The sequence below is a fragment of the Macrosteles quadrilineatus genome, unplaced genomic scaffold (genome assembly GCF_028750875.1).
Source record: "Macrosteles quadrilineatus isolate MER2022 unplaced genomic scaffold, UCM_ALF_1.0 Scaffold_77__1_contigs__length_550361, whole genome shotgun sequence".
NCBI lineage: Eukaryota > Metazoa > Arthropoda > Insecta > Hemiptera > Cicadellidae > Macrosteles > Macrosteles quadrilineatus.
Window position 1 is genome coordinate 230,276 of NW_026542670.1, and position 27,822 is coordinate 258,097.

A 27,822-nucleotide genomic window follows, 5' to 3' on the forward strand; every position below is an offset into this window, starting at 1 on the left:
TTCAAGTTTCAAGTCTCTAGCTCATCGGAAACTTCGTCTAAAATTGATATCAAAATTTTTAGGAAAGCGAGCTAATAAAAACAAGCTTTTGGGGCGTATTCCAAGGGAAATATGAAAATTAAATGATATAATATTGCATTGTCGTCCATTTATGAGATATGTTTCAAATTTCAAGTCTCTAGCTCATCGGGAAGTATCAAAATTTGCAAGAAAGCGATTTAATAAAAACAAGCCCATGGGGCGCAGCCCAAGGGAAATATGAAAATTTAATGATATAATATTGCATTGTCTTCCATTTGTGAGCCATGTTTCAAGTTTCAATTCTCTAGCTCGTCGGGAAGTTAGTATAAAATTGATTTCAAAATTTGTACCGGACGAGAAAGCGAGCTAATAAAAACGTTTTAAAAAGGGAATAATCAAAGCTCATTAGCTAACACCAGATTTCACACTATTTTGCAAATGGTTAGGGTTCCATTTCCAAGTAATCGAAACCAATCACGAAATTACTTTTCATCAGCATCTTCGACGCGCATATTTTTGGTTAGTTTAAAGAAACGGCAACTTTTCTTAGGTTTTACTGTTAAGATGCTTCCTTTACTACGCATGCTAGGCTATATTATTTGAACCTTTTTTGCTTGTAGCAACAGCAACAGGCAGAACCTGGTTACAATCTCCTCCAAATAATATTGTTTTTCCGCCCATTGGAACTTGTCATAGTACTTACTTAATGAACAAAAAATACCTGTACGAACCTATTTATGCTTTATTCCCAAATTGTTTTTAAGAGTAGCCGTTGAGGTTATTCCACTTAACAAATTTTGATTACACACTCCAATAAATCTCAAATACATATATATATATATATATATTGTATAAATGTTAGTAAATTAAGAAAATAGTGGACGATAAATCTTTAATGTGTGTTTTGATATCAAAACAGAGCAGAAGTTTTCCTTTTAATCTAGAATAGATTAGTCAATGTTGTTATTTAATGCTAAACATTCCTTAAACACAACAATAACCTTCAGATTAGAAGAAAAACTTCATTATCGTTAAATTCCTTTTATTTGAGCCGTATCCTAATATTCTACTACTTATCACACGCTTAATTAATTAACTTAAAAATACAAAGGTTTTCAAATTGCACAGAGTAAAGTAAAACAGTTGATTTCAACTTCCTAAATAGTTAGGACATAGCTAAATAGTATATTTCGTACCAAGGGCTGAAAATAAAGTTTTTCCGGCTCGAGTTTTTAAGTTCGAGACGAAGTCGAGAATTTAAAACGATCGAGATCTGCAAAACCATTTCGGTCCGTGGTGCGAACGCTATTTTCACCACACTATACCCAATTACTATCCTATAATATACTATATACTATATACTATACTATTAATAGTACATTAGGTGGTTCTGTATATAGTACTATATATAGTATATAGTACTATAAATAGTATATATAGTATATATAGATATATATAGATATATATATATATCTATATATATATCTATATATCTATATCTATAACTATATCTATATCTTTAACTATATCTATATCTATAACTATATCTATATCTTTAACTATATCTATATCTATGTCTATATATCTATATATATATCTATATATCTATATCTATAACTATATCTATATCTATGTCTATATATCTATATATATATCTATATATCTATATCTATAACTATATCTATATCTTTAACTATATCTATATCTATGTCTATATATCTATATATATATATATATCTATATCTAGATATATATAGATATATAGTACTATATACTATATACTATATAATATATAATATACTATCCTTAAATGTGTCCAAGACCAAATGTCTGCCCATTTACTTTAGATGCGACAGTGGTCCGGGCCATAGAGTACTCAGGTTGCACGGCTGCGGGGGTCCATGGACAGCGCCGTGCCGTTGTGAAATCATTGTGCAAGTCGAAAATTACAAATACCTTGGGGTCATAATTGACTACAAACTTAGCTGGGCTCCACATGTTGATTACGTCAACAACAGATTAAGAAAAATGATCTTCGCTTTTTCACAGCTTGGTTGTGTGCTGTCTGTGGACCATTGCAGGTGTGTATACTTTGCGTATGTCCAGTCACTGTTACAGTACGGGATACTTGCGTGGGGGGCTGCGTCTGCCTCTGTCTTGGCTCCTCTTGCTGTTACCCAGAAATCCATAATCAAACACATACTAAAAAAAGACCAAAGATACCCCACCTACCTACTTTTTCAAAATTTTCCAGTCCTTAACATCAGGAAACTATTCCTAAAAACAGTTATAACCTTTTCAAAAAATAACAAATGCAAAATTTTCTCCGATTCGCTACATTCTTATGACACTAGATCTAGAACACACATAGGCTTCTCCGTTCCCAAATTGAACAATAAAGCACAGCTTCTTACCCCTCACTATCTAGCCCACATTATACGCACTAATCTCCCCATACAGATAAGAGAATGGGAGGGAGACAGTGTCACGGTTTTCAGCAGAAAGATCGGGCGCTGGCTTCTCGGTCTGAGCGATGATGCTGCCGAAGAGCTCATCAGATCCCAGTACAGAACATAATGAAAGTCGATGACGATTCTAAAACTAAATTAGGCTAATAAACCAAACTACTTCAGTACTGGCACCCTCATTCAAGTACTTCAAATATTGTTCATGTTCAGTCTTTTTTGCCAACAATATGGCAAAAAAAAATACTTCTTTTATTTAAATAATTATTTGTTTATTTTGTTATCTTGTCTGTGAAGTGGTGAGCGACGGAGAAGACTCTCCCCACATGCAGATGTACAGTCTTTGTGGGGATTTTTTTCCTTTGTACTTTGCTTTACAGCCACGATTGTAATTTTGTAATTTGTAATTTTGGAAATAATTATATTCTTCTTATTCTTATTCTTAATTACTGTACCATTATTCACCACATAAATAATAATGCACACTGTCAACACAAGTACAACTTAAATATTATGTAAATAAATAATTTGAGGAATCAGTAAAAATAATAATAAATAGTTGCTAGGGTGTGGTGTCAATAAAACAATTCTATTGAAATGCTATGATCACTGATTGTGTATTTAATTTGCATTAATGCTTTAAGAAAGTGTGGTAAGCTTATTTTCGGCCCTAGGGATTTAAAGAACTGCTCGGTCTCCAAATGACAATGATAGCCTGCACAGACAGCAATACGTAGCTTTCGGCCTACATTAAACGTCTGTAAAACGGCTCAAAACATCGTAATTTGTTGAAAAACTCATTTCAATAGTGTAGACAACAAAATATTCTAAACCCACTGTTCTGATTCAAAAACAGCTATGACCTATACTTGATTCTTGGGCTTGACCGACCTCACAGCTAGTTAGTTATACTTTAATATATTATTATAGCAATAATATTTTGGTATTATTAAAATTAATGAATTTGAAAATCTACACATGTAGAAGAGTTTTTTATGTGTAATAAGCTTCGCAAGTTAAAAAAAGCGTATACTTAAGAACAAAGTTGTTATGTAGCGTATATTTTAGAGTACCAACCCTTATTAGCTGTTTACATTATCCCCTAAAAATGTGGTGTAAGGTGAAACTATTGTTTCTCGAATATTGTTGCATTTTCGAGTTTGGGGTTTAGGTAGAAATAACCTTTCAATCATAAACAAATTTGCATAATCCCTAAATAAAAACTATGGTCAAAAATCAATTGCATTATTGTCTTTAAAAAATGTTCCATTGTGTTTCTCCATAAAAATCCCATAACTTTCCATTAAGTAAATGGTATCGGCAACCTATACTTACTCCTAGTAACTTGTCAAAACCTTTATCATGGCGGGAGTATTTTATATTTTATTTGAAAAATCACAACAACTGCAATAATTTTTTATCGTAGTTATTACAACAATGGGGTACCATTTGTGTTTTTATGAGGAACACAACATAGTAAATTCTAATTTAATTAGGTTGATTGAGCCGTTTCAAAAATCCAATTTTTCCATCATTTTGTGGGATTTTATGGGGAAATCACATTTTTTGGACGATAACTTTTCAACAGTAATTTTTACATCAATAGAGTTGTACTATTTTTCTTAGAGTTAAAAGGACTATAACATATTAAATTGAATAATAATCGTGTTTGCTGCCAGAAACAGTGAAATAAAATGTAATAATGAAAATGTATGTTTCCATCTAGGGCGTGCTTTGCATAGCACTTGGGATATTGTAATTAATTAATTGCATGAATTGCATCGAATTTAATTGAACAAATACAAAAATCACTTAGAAAGCCACTTTTTGGGTGCAGGAGGACCAAAAAACGAATATGTCCACCCAAAACCCAAACCTGAAATTATTGACTAAAACAATAATTTGTCCATATAATATGAATAGGGGGAGAAAGTGAAAATGCCTTGATATCCCATGGATTAGTACCCACAAACCAAATTTAATCAAAGTTGGACATAAGGTGTAGTTTGTAGCACTGTACAATACACATTTTTAATCTCAAGAAAAGGGAAAGTTTTGAGTCGGTTTATTGGTACTGCTTATTTTATACCGCCTTAGGATATAATATCGTTTATGTTGACAGGGCTAAACAGCTATGTATGGATTGGTGGAAGTGACTTGGGCCACTATCCGGAGTTCCGATGGGCATCCACTGGAAAACGACTTTCATATACCAATTGGGAGTCTGATGAGCCTGATCGCAAGATATACGCTGACCGTCACTGCTTGAAAGCTCTTAATGGTTTTGCAAGCGACGATTGTTACTCTACTTTTCAATTTGTATGTGAACATAGGAAAACAATAGCTGGGAATCCAACCCCTAAATCTAGATCATAGGCATGCAATATCAACGATAATTTTCTGTAAAGTTAAATTAAGTTGCATTTGTATAATTTCTCTCAGTTATCCTTTCATTGTCTGACTTATATACAGCTGTTGTATTTTTTATACTTAATTCCCATAATAAATAAATGTTTAAGTAAATAATAAATCTGTTCTCTTTCTCCCCTATATGTATGTTGAGAAATGTATTTTTTCGTCAACACTTTTTAGTTTGGGGTTTTGATGGTTGTGACCATTTCGGAAACCTTTCCCACATCAATTTGACGTAAAATAATTTATGTCAAAGACGTCAACGTCAATGATATTTTTACGTAATTTTGACGTCGATAAAGATCAATATGACGTCAAAAAACTGACGTAATTTGACGTCATGTTGTCATAAATTTGACGTAATATTGCACAGTTTTTTTAGGCAAAATGATGTCAAATTTAAATCAAATTGACACCATAGTGTTAAGCAAAAAAATGTAAAATTAACATAAAATTGACGTAAAATATTTCCCCGATTTTTAATAAAATTATTGGGAAGTCTTTATAGAACTGTAATTGTATTCATATTCATTTTCAATGTCACTAGTGCCAAACATTTTTTAAGTTATGCAAAACCTTGATGAAATAATTGGTAAATCTTTTGAAAAAATTTGTCGGAACCATGCTGAGGAAAACATGTAAATAAATATTTTAAAAACACTGTACAGAGGTTATAAGTTTTACTACACATTGTAAAACAAATGGATGGCCTAGGCATCAGCTGATTAATTTGATCCCTGACAGATAAAAGAAATACTGCACTTTATATTAATTAGGCTTAAAATTTTTAACAGCAGTGTTTGACATTTGTATAAGCTAACTGTGGAAAAGAATATTGTTATGGCCTTACTGTCCCATCTATTTCCAATTATGATGTTTGTATTCTAAGGTTAATGAATAACAATATAAAAGTCTCTTACTTACAAAACTGAAATGATAGGCTTTATAAATTTCACACAGAATCTTGTATGTGTTTTACATTTAACTGTACTTAATGAATCAAATAATGACGCACCAATTCTGGATAAGTCTATCTCATTACAAAAGTATACTCAATTCATGTGATCCTTTTGAAAAGAGAATAGGAATTAACCATGCCGGAAAATAAAAACTGGAGTGCAAATAAAAATATTTATTTATAAAATAAAACTAGATACAGTATTAACATCCACACTACTTAAATAACTCATATTCGAGCCCAATTCTTCTCTATTGCACCCTCCTGTAACAATAAATAAATAAGAAAAAATGGTTAATTATGAACATACAAAATAGATTCTTATGTGGGTAGGCCTGCAGAAAGATCATTAAATGGATTGCAGCAAACAAATGTTGTGTCAGAGAACTAGTACTGATTTACTAGGTAACGGTTAGAGGGTATAACCAAATATGCAAGTTCAATTATCCGTTTTAAAGACCCAGGAGGACAGGTACGAAACAGGGTGTGGCTTGATGAAATAGTCAAATTTACCAACTCTTTTAAGGTTTAGGAAAAGATGTGGCCGGGCTTTGCATCCGAGTGCATGGTATCATGCTTGCTAATTTAATTTGCGATGCATGTGATATTTTTATACTGAGAAACGCCCATACATGGGCATTTTTAAACTCTTTTTTTAGATCAGAAAATGAACCGGCCCTCAGTTATATTTACCAGTATGAGGTATTATTTGTAGTTATATTTCAAAATAATTTTGATAGACAGCGATTTACAATTTTGATTTTTCTTTCTCTTTTGAGACTTTGTGATAACTACACTTAAAAATGTGTATTGCTTGGTTCGTTCGTGAACTTAGCCTATTATAATTTCATCTGGTAACCCATAAGAGTGGAAAATTGAGACGATTCAAAATATTTGATCAACAAGGATTATGCATAAAATTAAGAATTCATTTGAAACTAACAAAGAAAAAAACACCAGTTTCTTATAATGCCAAATTATAGGTTAAATAAAATAACGCCTTTATAATGAATTCGCACTAAAAGTACAAATCATGTTACAATAAACTATTACTATAGTAAAGGAATACATAATTTCTTTCTACATAGGTATTTTCTTAATTACTATAGACCTATGGCCTACTGTTTTGCTTGTCTTACAACTCGCTTAAGGTGTTCTTAAGCTATTGGTGACGATTATTTAATAAATGTAAGTTTCCCAGCTCTATACAACACTCATTCAAGGTCTTCTTCCCGGTTATCAAAATCAAGAACAATTTATCATTGGATCCTCACCCGCAGACGACGATCTTTCGTCAATAGTTTATTTATAAAATTATTGCAAACATTTATATATTATCATTAAGTTATACATTTGTTAAAAAAATAGTTTATACACAAAGAATCTCTGGTTCCTGACCTAGTTATGAAATTTAATTTACGGTTACATATTATTGCGATTAATTAAGTCCGTTATGTAAGAAACACGTTTTTAATCTCACTTGGTTTGGATTTGCTTTAAAAACGTGATCGTAAATGGTTGCGGTATTTGTAAACAATATTATTTAATGTAAACATATCAGTGACAGCTAGAAAAAATAATCTTGATCCGAACAGGTGATCGTTATTTCGTAGATGATTATGTAATAAACATTGGGGGGAAACTTGACAAAAATCTTACAAAAGTGGTCTTTTGAACGTCCGTAATTTGATTTACAAAGTAGTGAGGCCATATTTTAATGGCTAATGACACACTCGCCAATCCAGCAAATACATTAAAATGATTTGGATCTTGATAGGTACTCTCGTTTTCAGGAGAAGGCCGGATAAAATGTCTCTTGGGCCGTGACAGACAGACAAAAATAAAGATAATACTTGTTTCGGTTCCTTTAATGTATCAAACGTAAAAATAACCTAAAATATATAATTCTAAACAATGTACAGACAAAACTATAATTTCATTTATATAATTATAGTTTAAGTGCTATTCATTTATAGCTGGATGTGCTAGTTTATGCGATTCTTTTGTTGACCTACTTATTTTTCTAGCGAATAATGTAATGTAGACCAACTTCAATAAGGTCAATGTTAATTTTCTTAAAATTTTATTTTACGTAAAGAAAAGCCTTTAATCCGATTTGTATGATTTCAGATTAACCCCTTTCAATAGTTGTTATTAAGACTGTGCTTAATTCCATGCGGATCACATGAGCAGTTCAGGATGACTTTTTGTAAAACAAAAGCAGGATTGTAGTATAAGAGCTTTGCTCACTCCGATCAAAAAATATTTAAATTGCCAATGATAATATGTAAAATACCAACCATCGGAAATGACAGTAGCACAAGTGCTCCGCTGCCCCCCTTTGTACAGTGTATAACACTGTCAATAACAAACTATATACCATTGAGGTGAATGCTTCTTATTCTACAAACTCAGTATAGTGTTTGGTATATTTTTAACAGGAAAAATCCAAAGTCTCTTTACATCAGTCGTACTCGTAAATAAGATGCAAAAATACAGTCTTTATCAAAAGGTCAAATGTGATATAATGCTATCTGAGGAACAAAGTACAAGTAAAGCTAGACAACGCTTTTCAGTTCAGGAGGTGTAGTTGAACAAGATGGATTCGAGAATTGTGTGTTTGTGTCTCTTGGTGTTATTTGTAGATAAGTCGAGGACCCAGCCTGTAAACAACACCACAACAGGTAAATATTCAAGTTATTTTACTAAAGTTAACGTATTACCAGTTACGTATTAGGAGGCAACGTATTGGGCCTACGTATGTCAGTGCTACTTAGTAAAATGTATTGGGGCACCGACAGAGTATACTACTGATATAAGTTACTGATCTCTGTCGGATACACCTACTGTTTAGCCTAGCTAAACTGAAAGGACAAGTTATTGTAATCTAAAGGTTGTTTTTATGTCACCCTGGATACCTCGGTATCTGAATCAAGAGAGGAAATTTAAATATTGTAACTGGATTATGTTTTAGGCCTAATTAACAACAAGTAGCGAGGGACCGAGACATGGCTCGGTACAGTTTATTTTGATTAAAAAATCGATACACAGGAAACTCTTTTTTTACAACTTATTTTGGTTTTTATTATTCAAGTTCTAGAATAATTTGTTATTATTTACGAAAAAGTTGTTTTCATGTACTTTCATCTGATATGTCACAAGGCGTACCTTGAAATTTAAAAATGTTTAGTTAAGGGTGGGGAAAAAGGGGATGAATGGGAAATTAACGTTGAATTTACAGCAATTGTGGCCTTTACGTCAATAGCTGATTACCGCAAAATGCGTATTGTTATCCTTTGTAATTTTACAAAAATAAAGAAGCATGCTTAATAATTTATAAATAAAAAGCTTTTAAAAATAACACGTTTTTAAACTCACTAAAAAGTAGACAAAACTATTTAAATAAGGGGAGGGAATAAATACTTGTAAGATTTAAAACGAAAAACGTGGGGCGCATGCAATAGCTAATATACGATTATCTTAACCTATTAGATTATTATTTATTGCATGCGCATAACGTTTTTCGTTTAAATTTCTCACAAGTATTTATTCTCTTCACTTATTTATATATTATTTTCTACTTTTTAAAGTTCATTTATAAACGTAGTATTTTAAAAAGCTGTTTTATTTATCAATTTGTTTTAATCTATTTAGTTTTTAATGTGGAAATATATTTAATCCATTTTTTATGGCTTACACATAACCAAACCTTTTTAACTTTAATCACATATTGTTGCTACTATTCTAATCTATCTATATATTAATAGGCAAGCATGTTTCTTTAAAACCTTTTTTCTCAGCTCGTGTGCATTGTAGGGGAAATCTACGCATACCGTTAGAAAGATATGTTCCTGTAGTAGTGCAGAATACCTTTAAAAATTAAAATAGGCTCAAAAATAAGAACAAAAAATGAATTTGAAATTTAAACAAATTAACATGGGCTTTATGGGTTGCCATGCTGGTGACGAAATAACAACGAAATATAAACAGAAAATCAAAACAAATGAAAGAAATTACAATCACATGTTTTATATACAGGATGGGGTGAAAATAGTCTGTAGAAGTCTGTACAGTGCAATTGGATTTTTTTAGCTAGATGCGGTTACACTGTAGTGGAATATCTTTGAAGATGAACCTTTTTAGTGCGATCATGTGTTCATACGTGTCAAATTTCAGGGCAAATCAAAACAAACAAACTGGCATAAAATCCTATATATAATACGAGTAACGTTTGAATACTTGTAATCATAAAACTTTAGAATCTCTCGGGAGCAGAACCTTTACCTCTTAATTTCTGCTCTTTAAACAAATTGTCAAACTAAAGTATTTACAGCTGACTTCAATTTATATATTTACATTCATCTAATTAAATGAGGCGAAGCCCAAGGGAAATATAAATACCCCCGTCGCAGCAAACCTGCATACTAAGCGAATTTCCATTTACCCGGCTTGATTTCTACTAAAATATTCCCTATAAATTTTCAGATTTATTTCCTATTTAAATAACATTAATTTTAGTGAGTACAGTAGTTAGGTTTGCTGCTACGGGGAAGATGTTGAGGTGTGTTTTTTCAATTGAAATATTGATAGCTTAGTATGAAATAAACCAAATTGCCAAATTTGATTAAAATATATCCATAAACAAGCAAACTAGAACAGTTTATTTATTCTCCATAAGAATAACATGGGAATTTTAAATTTACAATTTTTTTAATTTTCTCCGTAGTCAATGAATATTACGTTTTTTCTGTAAAAATAAGGCAAAGTTAGTCGGGGAACCCCTAAATTTTGCCTTATTTTTACAGAAAAAACGTAATATTTCAGTTATCTTTTGTCCGATCTTTTTGATCTTGGTATTGTTTGATAGGCAATTAAAAATGCTAAAAAAAGTATTCTTGACATTTTTTCATAGAATTAGCCGTTTTTGAGTTAATAAAGTTAGAAAAATTCAAACGGCCGCCATTTTGAAATTTACAATCGGAACAACTTTATTATTTTTTCTATAATAGGTCTTGTGTATGGTAACATGTTTACCAAGTTTCATAATCATCGAATAAAAAACTTCACAGATAAAGATATTTTTGTATAAAAAACAAAATGGCGGATATCTGGGTAAATATGCATTTTCGGACATACCTTCCAATAAACTTTTTTCTTCCTTCTAGTATGGGGATCCATTTGCCAAAGTCCTGAAACGTTTTTTATGGACACCCTGTATACCGGGTGTCCAAAACCACCCGTACACCCCTTTCAAAACGTTGGAAACATTTTCTTACAAACAAAAAAATAATACAAAACTAGCTAAATTGGGTACGGTCTACCAAGTGGTGATAATTTCAAATCCAAAATCACACCGGAAGTGGCTTTTTCAGACCGGAAGTTGACTTTTTTAAATGTAAGCTACCAATTTTGATTACAGAATCGGATTCTACGTTGAAAAATGCATAACTTTTATATAAAACATAAAAAAAAATTAGTTTTCTACCTCTAATCCCCTATTAAAGTCAATAATTTTGGGTCATTCATCTGTCAAAGTTACTGGAAACAATAATAGAGAAAAACAAATAACAAAGATTACATAAAGACATATGATGAATAGAATCAGCTGTTTATTGTAAACACCTTAGTAATTGAGTAACAATAACAGTAACAGCTGGTCTACACATTGCTTAATTTAATTTTTGTTTAAATCATTTGTTTTTACATTTGACCATTCTAATGTAAAAACAAATGATTTTTTTATAAAGTGTGATATTTAGCAATGTGTAGACCAGTTGTTACTCAATTACTAAGGTGTTTACAATAAACAGCTGATTCTATTCATCATATGTCTTTATGTAATCTTTATTATTTGTTTTTCTCTATTATTGTTTCAAGCAACTTTGGCAGATGAATGACCCAAAATTATTGACTTTGATAAGGGATTGGAGGTAGAGAACTAGTTTCTTCAAAACATGTTTTATACAAAAGTTATGTATTTTTCAACGTAGAATCCGATTCTGTAATCAAAATACATTTAATACACATATACATTTAATACATTTATTTGGTAGCTTACATTTAAAAAAGTCAACTTCCGGTCTGAAAAAGCCACTTCCGGTGTGATTTTGGATTTGAAATTATCACCATTTGGTAGACCGTACCCAATTTAGCTAGTTCTGTATTATTTTTTGTTTGTAAGAAAATGTTTCCAACGTTTTGAAAGGGGTGTACGGGTGGTTTTGGACACCCGGTATATATATGTATACAGGGTGATCAACTCAAGGAGGCCACCAATGGGATATCGGAAACAGTAAGAATTAGAGAAAACTTTAAATGGGGGACATTCCTTTATTTTTTGTGGCAGTTAAAAATATGATTTTATTTTTTCGAAATTCAGCCGCCATTTTCCAAAATGGCGGCCAACTTTGAAATTTCTTATGGAACGCCCTATATTTTATCATGTTTTCGGATAGAACAGGCAATTTAAAAACTTTTTTATTCTTGACATTTTTTCGATAAACCCACTCGTTTAGGGGTTACAGCCTATGGAAAAATGACTTCCGGTGTACATTTTACATCATGTAGCTCCTAAACAAGTAGGTTTATAGCGAAAATGCGATGAGTAAATAAGTCAAAGAAGTCTTAATATTGCATCCACATTCCATAAAGACCATAAAATAACCATAAAATAACTTTTAAGTTTTCCACTTTTCAAGTTTGCCGCCATTTTGGGAAATGGCCGCCATTTTAAAAATAATAGAATTAATAGTTTTAAGGAATTTTATGGTCTTTTTGGAATGTGGATGCAATTTTAAGACTTATTTGACTTATTTACTTTTCGAATTTTCGCTATAAACCTACTTGTTTAGGAGCTACACCTGTTGTAAAATGTACACCGGAAGTCATTTTCCATAGGCTGTAACTCCTAAACGAGTGGGTTTATCGAAAAAATGTCAAGAATAAAAAAGTTTTTAAATTGCCTTTTCTATCCGAAAACTTGATAAAATATAGGGTGTTCCATAAGAAATTTCAAAGTTGGCCGCCATTTTGGAAAATGGCGGCTGAATTTCGAAAAAAATAAAATCATATTTTTAACTGCCACAAAAAATAAAGGAATGTCCCCCATTTAAAGTTTTCTCTAATTCTTACCGTTTCCGATATCCCAATGGTGGCCTCCTTGAGTTGATCACCCTGTATATGTATATGTGTGTGTGTATGTATGCATCTGTGTTTTAGGAGAAGAGTGCATCTCAAATGATGAGTGCATTTCAGGGAAGATATGCATAGCTAAAAAATGCACTGATCCCTGTGATGGAGTGTGTGGACTGAACACAATTTGTGTGGTACAAGAAGGAGATCCTTTGTGTTCCTGTAAAACTGGCTACGAAGGAGACCCGTTTACGGAATGTAAGCCAGGTATGTGGGACTACATGTACAAGGTTATGCTCTTTGGGGCTGTATATCGAATACATATAGGAAGGAGGGGAATAACACAATGCTAGAACAATCCGTTAAAATACATTTATATCGTCTCTTTTATTCATCCACTTTTCATATCCAATGAATAGTGCTGAAAATGTTGCTTTTACCTTAGTAGTCTCACCGTTCACAAGCTTAAGTAAACTAACTCCTGGATGCAGCAGCTTTAATTTTCTTACAAAAAAGGCCATGGTAAGAGTTGGTTACAGAACGCCCTACTATATTTTACAGAATGAAAATTTTGTACTTGGTAATTGAAGGGGGTATCGGTTGGACTAATCGGGTTTTGTAGGAAACATCAAAACAATTTCAATAACTTTTCAACCGTAGTTTTTACAGTTTTGGGATTTGTGTAAAATATTTTAGATGGTAAAAATCGGACCACATGTGTTGTCATTAACTAAGTGGTCTACAAATCTCCCCTTCACAAACACACATACACAAACGCACACACGGACATCAATTCGAAAACCACTTTTTGAGTTCGGGGGGACCCAAAACTTATAAACCCGTAGATTTCGAAAAAGACAATACTTCCTCCATAAGTCGTTGTCGTTACCTTATAATGCCATTGGAAAAATTATTTGTCATAGACACATTTTAAATTGTACTTTATACTGCATACTGTGTTTAATATATTCTTTATATTTATAGAAAATGCAGAATGCACGGACGACTCCATGTGTACAACAGACAAGTCCTGTATTCGTCACAAGTGTGTGGACCCTTGTATGGACCATTGTGGGCTCAATACCGTGTGTAGAGTGGTCAACCATCGACCAGTGTGTGCCTGCCTCAAAGGATTCCTCCACACTCTAGAAAAAGGCTGCAGTCCTAAGTGTAAGAAAATATTCGAACGGTTGAAATCTAACATTAAAAATTGTAATGATATACGTAGTAGGATATTGGATATTAATGGATTTTAAGATGCACAGGCGAGTGATTTTTGTGAGCAGGCTCGATGAATGTTAATATAATAACGTAACTTAACCTGCACACATGCACAAAACATTTTCTTTTAGTAGAGATCAGCTGTAGTGACGAGCTTTAGCCACGTTCCGCAGAACTTTTACCTACGCATTTTTTTATGCTCCCAAATTGATAATGTCAAATCAGCCCAACAGGAACGTGTTGAATGGCTCAAATTTATTATTGGATTGTTTTCACATTGATGCTGGTATGTCAGAGCAGAATGTGGTGGATAGCTTCAACCGTTCATCAGTCCTAGTAGTTGTATTTTTCTTTTAACCTCACTGGGATCCTAGAAAGACGATTCAACATATATTGGATAGTTCTAACAGTAATATATTTGTAATATTTTTGTGTCGCAGGGATTCCGGAATGTCAGACTCATTCTCATTGTCCGGAGGACCGCTCATGTCGTCTGCAGAAGTGTGTAGATCCTTGTCAAGACGGAGTGTGTGGCAATAACACAGAATGTCACGTCAAGAACCACTATCCTGTGTGTTCATGTAAAGTTGGTTACATAGGAGATGCCTACAACGAATGTGTAACGTACTGTGAGTATAATCAAATTGCTGTGTCCTAACACATCATCATCACTAAGCGTTTTTTACTTTTTATTTTCCATCCAAGGCCAGTATCGCACTTTTAATTTGTCATCTCACGAGATTAGTGAACACATTTTCTAGGTATTTTCACAGAAAAAGTACGATAAACAGTTTTACCATGCCACACTCACCATACGAGAGTAGTGTTTTTCGTACAATTGGGGCTGGATCCACCACTATTGATGATGATATTAACAAGTCAATTAAATTGTTGCTGGCTCAATTATCAGCTGTTCAGAGTCAGTTCAGCTGTCAACTTGTACGTTCAATCATGTGTACAGGATGTAGGTTACAGATTTATTTTTCCACGATAATATTTTTTTTATTTGAGGGTTATAATTGGTGGAGTTGTTGCATGTTGCAGGTTTGAATATCAATAAATTACAGTAAATTTATTTCAACCATAGTCAGAGGCTTATAAAATCCATTCAAGCCATAGCACCTTCTAAAACCGCAGACTTTTGACACGGTTTAGTTCTGGATCAAATCATCACAGTTTTCAGATCAATTTTTTTTAGTTTTAGCAGTTTCAATCTAATGACCCATGTCAGATTAGTTTGATTGGAAGATCCAATCAAAGCAAGAGTTGCAGTCAATTTAGTTGTTTTGTAACAAAATAACATAGATTTACAATTGGTGAAGTTTTTGCAGGTTCAACTGACAATAAGGAAAACATACAAAAACCAATTGAAGAGAAAAAAAACTTCATACTTTTTAAAGAAAAGGTCAGTATACAAAGTTTACCACTAAAAGCCCACAAATATAAGAAAGTTTTTAATATTTATTAAGTTATTAATATAAAAAATTATGTTATAGCATATTTTTTTACATTTTTAGTCGGGTATTTCTTAATTTGATTTCTTATAATTTTCACTCATCAATTGAAACATGTGAATGAAATCAAACGAATAATAATGACTAAAATGAACAAAATGAACGAAATGAACAAAATGAACGAAATGAACGAAATGAACAAAATGAACGAAATGAAGAAATGAAGAAATGAAGAAATGAAGAAATGAAAGAAATGAACGAAATGAACGAAATGAACGAAATGAACGAAATGAACGAAATGAACGAAAGAACGAAATGAACGAAATGAATGAAATGAATGAAATGAATGAAATGAATGAAATGAATGAAATGAATGAAATGAATGAAATGAATGAAATGAATGAAATGAAAGAAATGAACGAAATGAACGAAATGAACGAAATGAACGAAATGAACGAAATGAACGAAATGAACGAAATGAACGAAATGAACGAAATGAACGAAATGAACGAAATGAACGAAATGAACGAAATGAACGAAATGAACGAAATGAACAAAATGAACGAAATGAACGAAATGAACGAAATGAACGAAATGAACGAAATGAACGAAATGAACGAAATGAATTAAATGAATGAAATGAATGAAATGAAAGAAATGAAAGAAATGAACGAAATGAACGAAATGAACGAAATGAACGAAATGAACGAAATGAACGAAATGAACGAAATGAACGAAATGAACGAAATGAACGAAATGAACGAAATGAACGAAATGAACGAAATGAACGAAATGAACGAAATGAATGAAATGAATGAAATGAATGAAATGAATGAAATGAATGAAATGAATGAAATGAATGAAATGAATGAAATGAATGAAATGAATGAAATGAATGAAATAAACGAAATGAACGAAATGAACGAAATGAACGAAATGAACGAAATGAACGAAATGAACGAAATGAACGAAATGAACGAAATGAACGAAATGAACGAAATGAATGAAATGAACGAAATGAACGAAATGAATGAAATGAATGGAATGTATTAAATGAATGAAATGAAAACAGCGTTTTTTTAAACAAAAATAATCCTTACAAATCTAGGCTCCTCGCAGGAAGCTACAAATCTTACACTAAACCGTAATCGTTCATAGAACTTGTATACGTGATTGGCATACATCTTTTTTTACAGTATTTTTTTTACTATGGGGGTGACGTCATAGGGTAGGTCAGGGATGCGTGACGTAGACAGGACTGCGTCATACTGTGTGACGTAGGATGAATGACGTAAGGTGTAGTTATTAAAATACAATTATTTCAAGGAAAAAGTGTTAAAAGTGGGAAAAATGGGGAGAAAAATGTAATTAATTTTAATAAACAATGCACCATAGTACCCTTTTTTTAAATATTTTTAATTACTGATGCATTTTGACACTTAGTCACAAGACACTTGTTCACAGTCTTTAACAATGTTATTAAATCTAAATATGCAAACAAACAAAAAATAAATACAATCATATGTTTGAATTTTAACTAAATATATCTTGTCTTGGAAAATTATATAATTAAGAATATCATTATGCCAATGGTTTTAATTATTAATTTTATCTTAATTCTTCGATATTTTTATAAATTGCGTTTAAATTTTTTTGTTTGCATTATGTTGAGGATGTTGCTTAATTTTTTTCTTGTTGCTAGATATATATGTATTCTTCTTTTACATGCATCCTTTCTCCTATTTGTTCATATTCTAAAATTTTTACACTATCTTCAATTTTTCCATAACTATGGTTAAGTGATAAATTGTGTTCGGCGTACATTGATTTTTGAGTTGTTATGTTGTTGGATTTTACTGCTTGAATGTGTTCTTTGAATCGGCAAGAAATTGATCGCCCTGTTTATCCGATATAAAATTTAGAGCAGTCTTTGCAATTGATTTGGTATATTCCAGATTTTTCATATTTGTTCATTGGTTGTCGATTATTGTTGGACATTTGTTGTATTAATCTGAAGGAGTTATTTCTTGTTCTATAACTAATTTTTAATTTTGACTTGTCAAATGTTTTCTTAATGGTTTATCAATCGAGGTACTGAATGGGAGACATGTAATTGTTTGTTGTTATATCCTGATTTTTCAAGCTCATGAATAAAGTTATGTCTAATTGGATCTTGTAAGTCTTTATCTTTTGTCCGCACAGCCATAAACAACAGAAGATTATACAAAATTCGAAAACCGACATGAACATTATAAAATCAGTATCTCACAAACTCCAACAAAATAATTCAATAATCACAAAAGCAGACAAAAGTAACACTGTAGTTGTTATAAAACAAGAAGATTAAAACAAAAAGGTAACGGTTTTCATCAAATCAAATACATTTCAAGAAATTGCTTAAGATCCTACTCCAGAATACAACAAAAATATGAACAACATAATAACAAAATGCAAAACACTAACTAAAAATGAAAAACAAAACTTGAAAACCATAAATCCCATAGCACCAGTTTTAAGAGGACAACCAAAATTACACAAACTAAATATTCCAATCAGACCAATTGTAAATTATCAGAATGCTCCAGCATACAAAACGTGCAAGTACTTAAACAAGACAATTAACGAATCCACATCAAACAGTACAGATTATACTGTGAAAAAATCATTAGATTTAATAACAAAAATAAAAGATATTAAAATTCCAGAGGAGGCGATTTTCATCTCATTTGACGTAACAAACATGTATACAAACATCCCAATAAAAGAAAATTTAAATATCCTTGAAAATAATTGATCATAAAATGATTTAATAACAAAATTTAAAATTGACGACATAATCAAACTAACAAAAACTGGCACAGACCAAAACTACTTCAAATATGAATCCAAATACTACAGACAAGTTGATGGACTCGCAATGGGATCGCTACTATTGGTCTACTAGCTAATATATATTTAAACAACATGGAAGATACAAAAATCTTAAACGACTGCAATCCACACAAAAATGAGATTATATATTGGTATAGGTACGTAGAGGACGTAATTTGTCTTTTCAAAGGGAATGAAACTACATGTAGAATAGAATAGAATAGAATGTTTGTTTATTTTCTCTTTCAGATCGGATACATATAATACAATACACAGGTCACAATTATTGCACAACAAATTCACATTAATAAAAAGATACAAAACAAATGAAGTTGATTACGACTATAAAGAACAATTATGCTATTTTCAGTCTTTTGATCTCACCAGGCTGACATATGACAAATTCAGAAAACAAAAATAAATCATCTTAAACATGAAAAGAATATCTGCTATGTACAATAAGCGTGACCTACGAATTTTAACGTAGAGAAAATAAATAGGGCCTCTATAGGCAAAGCCTGTAGTTGAGGGACCGTTAATTATAAATTTTACATAAACAAAGAGCGTTCAGAAAGATATAAATAAGATTTGAAATTAAAAACACAATGGTCTTAAACAATTTAAAAGAAAATAAGTAAGAAGAAAAATTATAATTTGAAACACTTGCCAAATAGTCATGAATGTTATCTTGTTATCTTGTTGGTCTGATAACTCTAACGATGCACTGCACTATCACCACCAGGCGGCTGCTAGCCCCAACCCAAGGGCCGTCATAGCTCACTACATACAATGTATAGACCCTGAGTGGCATAGCCCGCCAAAGTGCGCCCTTATAATTAATTAATCCTATATATGTATATAATAAAAAAGAAAAACAATTCTAAAGCAACACTATTTACTGTAATAATGAAAATAATTCGTCAATTTCTTCTTGCTGTGAAAGCCATTTCTTAACTTTACTTAAAAACATCTTTTTGTTTTCTACTATCTTCTTTATATTGAAAGGCAATTTATCGAAAAAATTTGGTGCAATAAATCTGAACGTTTTAATATAAAATGTATTGTTGGGTTTAGAAACCAGAAACTGGTTAGGATTTCTAAGTTTGAGTATGTATTCATTTTCAATTTTGGGAATGGTCTTATAAACTGTACAAAAAAGATTTAAAGTCTTATAAACATACAGGTACTTTAATGGCAAAATGTTGTATTGGATAAAAAGAGGTTTTGAAGGGTCAAATCTGGTTTTATATGAGATTAATCTTAACGCATGTTTTTGTTGAAAATATAATGGTTTTGTATATGACTCATATGTATTGCCCCAGAAAGCTATGCCATATTCAAGCCTACTTTGTATTAAAGCATAATACAGCATGCGCAAAACTTGACAGTTACTAACACTTCTTAAAAAGTAAAAATATCTAATTGAATTGTTAATTTTGTCCTTTAGCTTTTTTACATGAATTTTCCAACCAAATTCTTCATCTACATGAAGACCCAAATACTTAATACAACTGGTTTGATGAACAGTGGCACATTCAAACATACAGGTTGAATGCTTACTCAAGCAGAGTGTACATTTAAATTTTACAGGGTCTGGAAATGTAATTGGTTTCTTGAGGCTAAAATTTATGTATTTGGTTTTCTCAGCACTCAGCACCAAACGATTAACAGTGAACCACCATTTCAATAACTCAAGATCTCTGTCCATTGCCTTCTGAACAGACTGCCAGTTACTTTCAGAGTAGCACAATGCTGTGTCATCAGCAAATGAGGTTAAACTACCATTAAATTTACCCTCACACAGGTCATTAATATATATGATGAATAAAATTGCCCCCAATACAGATCCCTGGGGTACACCACTTTTAATAGTTCCCATATCACTTATGATTGAATTAATTTTGACACACTGTTTCCTGTCTGAGAGATAGCTTTTAAACCATTCATGGGCAACACCTCTAATTCCAATATTGAACAGCTTATTCAACAGCAGTGTGTGGTCGACTGTATCAAACGCTTTTTTTATATAAAAAAAAAACCCACTAACTTTTTTACCCTCATTCACACCTTCATTAACCCCCATCATAAAATTTAACAAAGCATGTTCAGTGTTCATGGCAGTTCTGAATCCAAATTGATTCTTGCAAAAAAATTTTGTTTGATCTAAAAATGATAGTAATTTGTTCTTCATGATCTTTTCATATATCTTAGAAAAACAAGACAACAGAGGTATCGGACGATAATTACTAGATTTCGTCTTCAGCCCACTCTTAAAAATTGGTATTACTACTGCATTTTTTAGTCTTGAAGGAAAAACACCAGTTGTTAAACTTAAATTAATTAAAAACATGTTATCAGTTCTTAAATTACTTAAACACAATATCTAACCAAATAAAATTTACAATAGAAATACAAACACATAGTATCAGCTTTTAAGATTTGACAATTACAAGAAATAATTCCAAACACTGATTAACAAATTACAGAAAAGAAACCGATACATTCCAACACCCCATGACAACACAAAATGGCAAGTTTTAATTCATTGATACACAGAATGCTCCAAATTCCGATGACCAAACAAGACTATGAAACCGAAAAATCAATCATCAAAAAAACATAGCTAAAGCCAATGGCTATAACCCTAATTTAATAAACAAGAAAATCTACAAAATCAAAAAAACCAAAAACTCAAGAATTAAAAAGAAAATCAGAAAAAAATACTTGTTATTAAAAATTTTAAAAAAAGGGTACTATGGTGTATTGTTTATTAATATATATATATATACATACAAACACAACATATATTACATATATTAAATATATATAGATACATATAGATTCATATATTAAAACAAATACCCCCAACCCAAAATAATCTTGTCTTAAAGTCAGCGAATTTTCCCTTGAATATAATTCTGGAGTATGACAATACCAAAGTATTTTTATACGTTGAATTCGATTGAAATATGTGGCCTCATCTTAAATCTTTTTTCATTAACTGTATAACACACAGCAATTTGCAAAATAGGAAGTAATAAGCTCTGAATTTGTAATTGCACCGTGCTTAGTTTCAAGGCGTAAATTGGAACCTTTATTTGTTTTTCGTCAAAATTTATCCCACTCCTGTGTAGAGATGGGCAGAGTTGAATTCATAAAATTCCTTTATTTACTATGTAATGTAAGTCTTTAAGATTAAGTATGATTTAAAAAATACAAGACAAAATTTTGAAGCTAACCAACCAGTAAGTAGGTAATAGTTCATTTATGTGTTACAGAAAAATTGGTGGGACGCCGTTACTAACTGCAATGCTAATGGAATGAAACTAGCGACAATCGAAAATGATGACGAGTGGAACAGTTTAGTTGAAACTTTTGGCTGTAAGTAGATTTTTAAACACATTACATTAAATGATTGCACAAACATGACAGTTACAAATATCAATGCAATTGTAAAAACTTAATTTTACTTCTTCCCCTTATACTCGTACATTGTATACTTTTATGCATAGTTTATGAAGATTATTTCTATGAATACTTACCGCACTATAGAACCTAAGTATACCTCTTGCACAAAACAATCTATGATAGTGGTTTAAATACCTTATTCTTGCAATCCGATTGTTGTCTTCACAACTAGTTTCAACCTGCTAGGAGGTCATCATCAGGTGTGTACAAAGATGATATTACTTCATATGAAGGTCGTCAGTAACAGTTTTTACATTCACACAAACACACCTATCGGTTTTTATAGGAAACATCACAACAATGTCAATAACTTTACGAACGTAAATTTTACAACACTGGGAGTTGTGTAATTTCTTTCAGGGTTAAATGACCCATATTAAATTTTGTTGTTTTTGTAAAAATCCGATTTTCTTATCAAAATTGAAAAAAAAAAACTTAAACACCTGGAGGTACTATGGATTAGTAAAACTCGGACCGCAGGCGTAGTCATTAATTTCTATTTTTTCGATGACCTCCTAGCAGGTTGAAACTAGTTGTGAAGACAACAATCGGATTGCAAGAATAAAGTATTTAAACCATAGTTATTATTCGCAATCCGGAGGCTACTCACACCACAATGAAGAAAAAACAAAAAAAAAATGCTTTTCATAGTGGTCTGTGCATGTGTAGCTACAGGCTACACCTGTGGTCAGATTTTGATAAAATTTGGTATGTGGACTGATCATCAAACCCGAAATAAACGCATTGAATCGCGTCAATAACGATATATTTTATAGGTGATTGTTTTAGTTTACAAAATTTGTTAGAATTTGAGGTATTTTCAATTCTATTTTGTAATAATTATAAACTAGTTTGCACATTTAACTTAGTTTTTATTAATTTAAAAACAAAAAAATTTAATCTATTTATTATAAATCAGAATAGCCCTGGGCCTATATTCTCATAAAAATTTTGAAGTAAAATATATTCCCCTCAACATTATTATTCCTCAACATTATTTTGGTACTTAATACATTGTTGGTTTCTCTTTGGCCTCAACAACTTTTATCCGCATTGAATGCTGAACACTACTTAAGGAGAAGAAAAAGAAGAAGTAGAAGTAAAATAAAAATAAGTAGTAGAAGAAGAAGAAGAAGAAGAAAATAAGAAGAACAAGAAGACGAAGTCAAACATGAATAAGGATCATGTTCTATTTTTAATAATTTTAACCATATAAATTTTCATTGAAGTAACTTTTTTCAGGCAACCTTATTTTATCTAGTTTCTAAAACAAATATTTTTCAACTAACCTGAAAATGGGCGTTGTTATTTCTTATTCCAAAACTATTCTGAAGTATATTCGGTAGATGCCCGCGTTTTATTTTAGCAAATTTCCCTGTTGGTGAGTAGCTATTACCGTAGGTGGCACAGTAAGACCTGGAGCGGGGAGCGATATAATTTTTCAGTTTAATGTTCCTAGAGGCCAAAAACACTATTCTTTAAAATTTTTATAGATAAATGAGTTTTTTGTCTGATTTTGATTAAATTTGGTTTGATGATGTAGGGTGGGATGAGTTCGCGAACCATCGTGATTGGACTATGGGAACAGGGTTTTGTGGGGTTTTATGGGGTGAAAATTGGGTTTTCTCATTTTTCCCCAAAACATAAAATTTACCAATTTATTTTGAAACTATTTAAAAGAGGTTACGAAAAGAAATAATTTGGTGTATTTGAAGTGTTTTTGTACGGTTATAGGTTACCGATCTCGTTTTTAATTCTCGTATTTTTCAACACACCACATATTTCTAAAAACAACCTCCTAGAGATATTATGAATTAGTCACATACCAATTTCCAAGTCGGTCAAAAGGTATAGTATGAAACACTGTAGCTAGACTTTCTCACAATTTTTATGTCAAGCTAATGGGGAAATTGTTTGTTAGTTTGCTTATACCGTTTATTTTATTCCACCCTAGGATATAATATCTTTTATGTTGACAGATGTAGAAGAATGTGTATGGATTGGTGGTCATGACTTTGGCAAGTATCCGAATTTCCTATGGATATCCACTGGACAACCTATTTTAGTCCATTGGAAGGGTTCTGAGCCTTACGGCGAATCTTATCACTGCCTGACAGCTGACACTGTCGGATTTGTTACCCGGGAATGTAGCCAAGCTCGTAGTTTTGTATGTGAACAATGAAAAACCGACACCTGAAAAGTTAACTCCTATACAGCCATTGTAATTGGTATTTTCAATTCTCATTAAAATAAAGAGAATGTATAGCGTGATAGTACAACTTTTACTTTCTCCCCCCTATAAATAGTATACAGTGTGATTGCACGGGACGGTGTAATATATTTTTTACCATTATAGTGAAGTAATGGGATTTGGTATATCAATAATAGCCATAAATGTCTACTCTTTAAAGCTATTATAACTATTTTATCCCTTAAGGGCCCACGAGGAGTCATATACAATTCTTAAATAGCAGCATAGGTCAAGTTTGGTATCAAATTCAAGATCTTAATTAGTAGAACACAATGTCGCAAACTCAAACTCGAACGAAAAATAATTTATAAATAAAAACCTTTTTAAAACAAAACGTTTATAAACGCACTAAAAAGTAGAAAATATTTTATAAAAATGTGGAGGGTATAAATACTTGTAAGATTTAAAACGAAAAACGTGGGGTGCATGCAATAGATAATTTACAAATTACCTTCACCTATTGAACTAATGTATTATTATCAATTGCATGCAGCGCCCCACGTTTTTCGTGTGAATTCTTACAAACTCTCCACATTTTTATAAATTATTTTCTACTTTTTAGTGCGTTTAAAAACGTTTTGTTTAGAAAAAAAGGTTTTTATTTATAAATTATTTTCTACTTTTTAGTTTGTAATGTGTGTGGATGTTAAATCTATTTTAAGCAAATATATCAGATTAAGGAAGAGGCATGTGGGAAATCTAAGGTTTATTTGAGTTTCTTTTCATATAATTATGTATTAGATTGAATGAATGGCCTACTTACTAACTATAAATATATCAATCTATTTAACTTATTGTTTACTTTATAGAATCTTATATATATAAAAGGCAAAGCCCTCACTGACTGACTGACTCACTCACTCATCACTAATTCTCCCACTTCCCACTTACCTAGGAGGCTGAAATTTGGTACACTGATTCTTTAGGCATTAAATAGGACAACTAAGTGGTTTTTATTCTGATCGAACTCTCGGGCTCCGCCCCAGTGGCTCTGGAGTTTCCCATGTTAACCTAATGAGTACTCATATTTAAATGGAATTAATGAATCTTAACAGCTGTTTCAATTAAACAAGTTGGTTCTCTTCTATGATGTTCAAAAGCATTAAAGTTACAAAGATTACCAACAGAGTGCAGCACTATTATTTTTTTATATTTGACAACAGCTAATTTAAACCAAAAGGTGAGTGAGCGTAGCGAACGAACTTCAACCCGGAGGCGAGGTAGCGTAGCGAACGAGCTAACCTGAAGGCAAGTGAACACAGCGAACGAGCTCCAACCGTAAAGGTGAGTGAGCGTAGCGAACGAACTCCAGCCTGGACGTGTGAGCGCAGCGAACGAGCTCCAACCTAAAGGTGAGTGAGCGTAGCGAACGAACTTCAACCAGGACGTGATTGAGCCATGCGAACGAGCTCACATATGAAGTTAAACGGGGCAAAGCCCGCGGGTACAGCTAGTACTAAATAAATAACAATTGACATTATTAACTTTCTTTATATCTGCAATCAGATTGTTTATCATTATTTTGAAATGTTTTATTGTATAAAGAATCTCTTGGGAGCAAATGTTTGTTGCAAATGTGTGTTTGGGAGAATGTTTGGTTAAATTTAAGTATTTACAGCTGACTTAAATTAATTGATACTAGTGTACATGTTGCTCGAATTCGAGCAATTGCAAAGTATTACAGGAGTTTCAAAACGAATAACAGTCATATTTACAATGAGCTTAAAAGAGTTAACTCAAAGATTTGCCGATGTGTAACTCAGACCACGTTTATATTCGTAATTGATAAACCTAAAGCATTCTGGCCGGTTTTCTCCTTCTCAAAATAACTCTCCGTACAGGCAATACAGGCCATTGATAGAGAGGGCCAATTGAGAACGAAAAGTTGTTTTGGGGCAGTGTTAGGGCGCATTTGTAACCTAATAGTTGAGATTTTCCAGGGTCGGTCAGTCAGGTAATGACTGTGATGAGTTAAGCCTATTACGCGCCACTGTTCTGTAGCTGCGGTCGTTATCACGATTACGCCTCCAATCTATGTTTCGTTGTCGTCGCGTCGGAGGCATTAAAAAAAAAACAATAAATAAACAAATTATAGCTACACAAAACAACGATAAACGCACAAATTTAAGATACAACCATACTAACACGATCCGTCTTGGGGGTTATGTTTACACAAACTCAATTAGTAAATAAATGTACTCAATGCGTTTCATTGAATTGAAAAATAAATAACAGCAATTAAATTATACAGCTGATCAAAATGTAAACAATTGTGTTCTTCATAAGGATAACATGGGAACTTTCAAAGCCACTGGGGCTGAGCCCAAGGGACTTTTTCAAAAATGTAAGGCCAGTTTGCAAATCTACGCGACACGCTCTTTCCAATGAGACGTCAATGGATAAAATTGGTTAGGAAATGGCGGAGGAGTTCAACCGACAAACTTTCGTGTAGCGTATTAATTATATAGATTACAACTTTTCACAAATATTAGAACAGACTCAGTATAGATCATAAACATAAACAAATGACGTAACTTAAAGAATCCTGTACTAATGATATTATCATGGTTTGACAGTTCCATTTAAGTAATGTTAAATATATTAAATGTTAAATACATTAAATGTTAAATATATTAAATGTTAAATTTATATTTAATGTTAAATATATATTTACATCCGGGCGAGTGACATAATTTATTTATGTTTATGATCCATACAGTTTCTTTTCTAATATTCGATCATGTTTGAACCAGCTGTGTGGAATTGTGAAATCAAAATTCATTTGACAGTAAGTTCTGCTTGTTTAAATTTTTTAACTTTGTAGCATCAAATTTAAAATAAATTTAATTATTTAATTTAAATAAATTAAGAGCATCTCTTGTGATAATGAAGACATCATTTTGTTGCAAAATGTTAATTATAATTACCCAAAATTGTGTTGCAAGTGTTAATAGGTTGTATTAATGTAACAAAATGTTGTTCTATCAACTTATAACTAGGTGTACAATGCAGTTGTCTGCTTGCAATATTGAGTGGAGCAAGCATATTTATTCAACACTTTCCAAAGTCAATGCTCCATCTGGTTAACGTAAATGGGATGCATACTTGCAGCACCCAAAGTCGATGCCTAATCTGTTTCTCGTAAATGATATCTCTACTTGCAGTAAGTAAATGATATTTTGGTTCACATGAATGGAATATATTTTTGCAGTATCAAAGTCAATGGTACGTCTGGTTCATGTAAATGAAATGTCTACTTTTAGTATCCAAACTCAATGCTGCATTTGGTTTACGTAAAATAATTGTCTACTTGCAGTATCCAAACTCAACGGTACGTTTGGTACTCAACCGTTCACTTAAATGAGTTGTCTCCTTCCAGTAGCAAAAGTCAATTATATACGGTTTTCATTCATGGAATGGCTATTTAGAGTATCTAAAGTCAGTTATCTAATTCTGGTAACCCTAATTATAAGTTAGTATTTTTTTGTAAAAATTCCAACTTTACACGTTACGGTACTCAACTACTGTATATTAATCCGATTGTTATTCCCTTTTGTTTTGTATTTATTT

The 27,822-nt window shown here is 31.9% G+C and overlaps 1 protein-coding gene across 5 annotated transcripts in view; it reads left to right on the forward strand.

Annotated features, from left to right (window-relative positions):
• Positions 1 to 24,265, forward strand: part of LOC128982007 (teneurin-4-like) — a 49,514-nt gene extending 25,249 nt beyond the window's left edge. Inside the window, exons 1-7 of one of the 5 annotated variants that reach the window (XM_054401044.1) lie at positions 8,407 to 8,540; positions 13,075 to 13,254; positions 13,972 to 14,157; positions 14,649 to 14,837; positions 15,531 to 15,613; positions 21,812 to 21,914; positions 23,981 to 24,265. In XM_054401044.1, the coding sequence (XP_054257019.1) occupies positions 8,456 to 8,540; positions 13,075 to 13,254; positions 13,972 to 14,157; positions 14,649 to 14,837; positions 15,531 to 15,613; positions 21,812 to 21,914; positions 23,981 to 24,183 (1,029 nt within the window). In that variant the 5' untranslated portion in view covers positions 8,407 to 8,455 and the 3' untranslated portion in view covers positions 24,184 to 24,265. Of the gene's footprint in view, positions 1 to 8,406; positions 8,541 to 13,074; positions 13,255 to 13,971; positions 14,158 to 14,648; positions 14,838 to 15,530; positions 15,614 to 21,811; positions 21,915 to 23,980 lie in introns of those variants that run through there. The other 4 variants (XM_054401047.1, XM_054401045.1, XM_054401046.1 and 1 more) reach the window with 4 other exon arrangements.
• Positions 24,266 to 27,822: the final 3,557 nt, after the last annotated feature.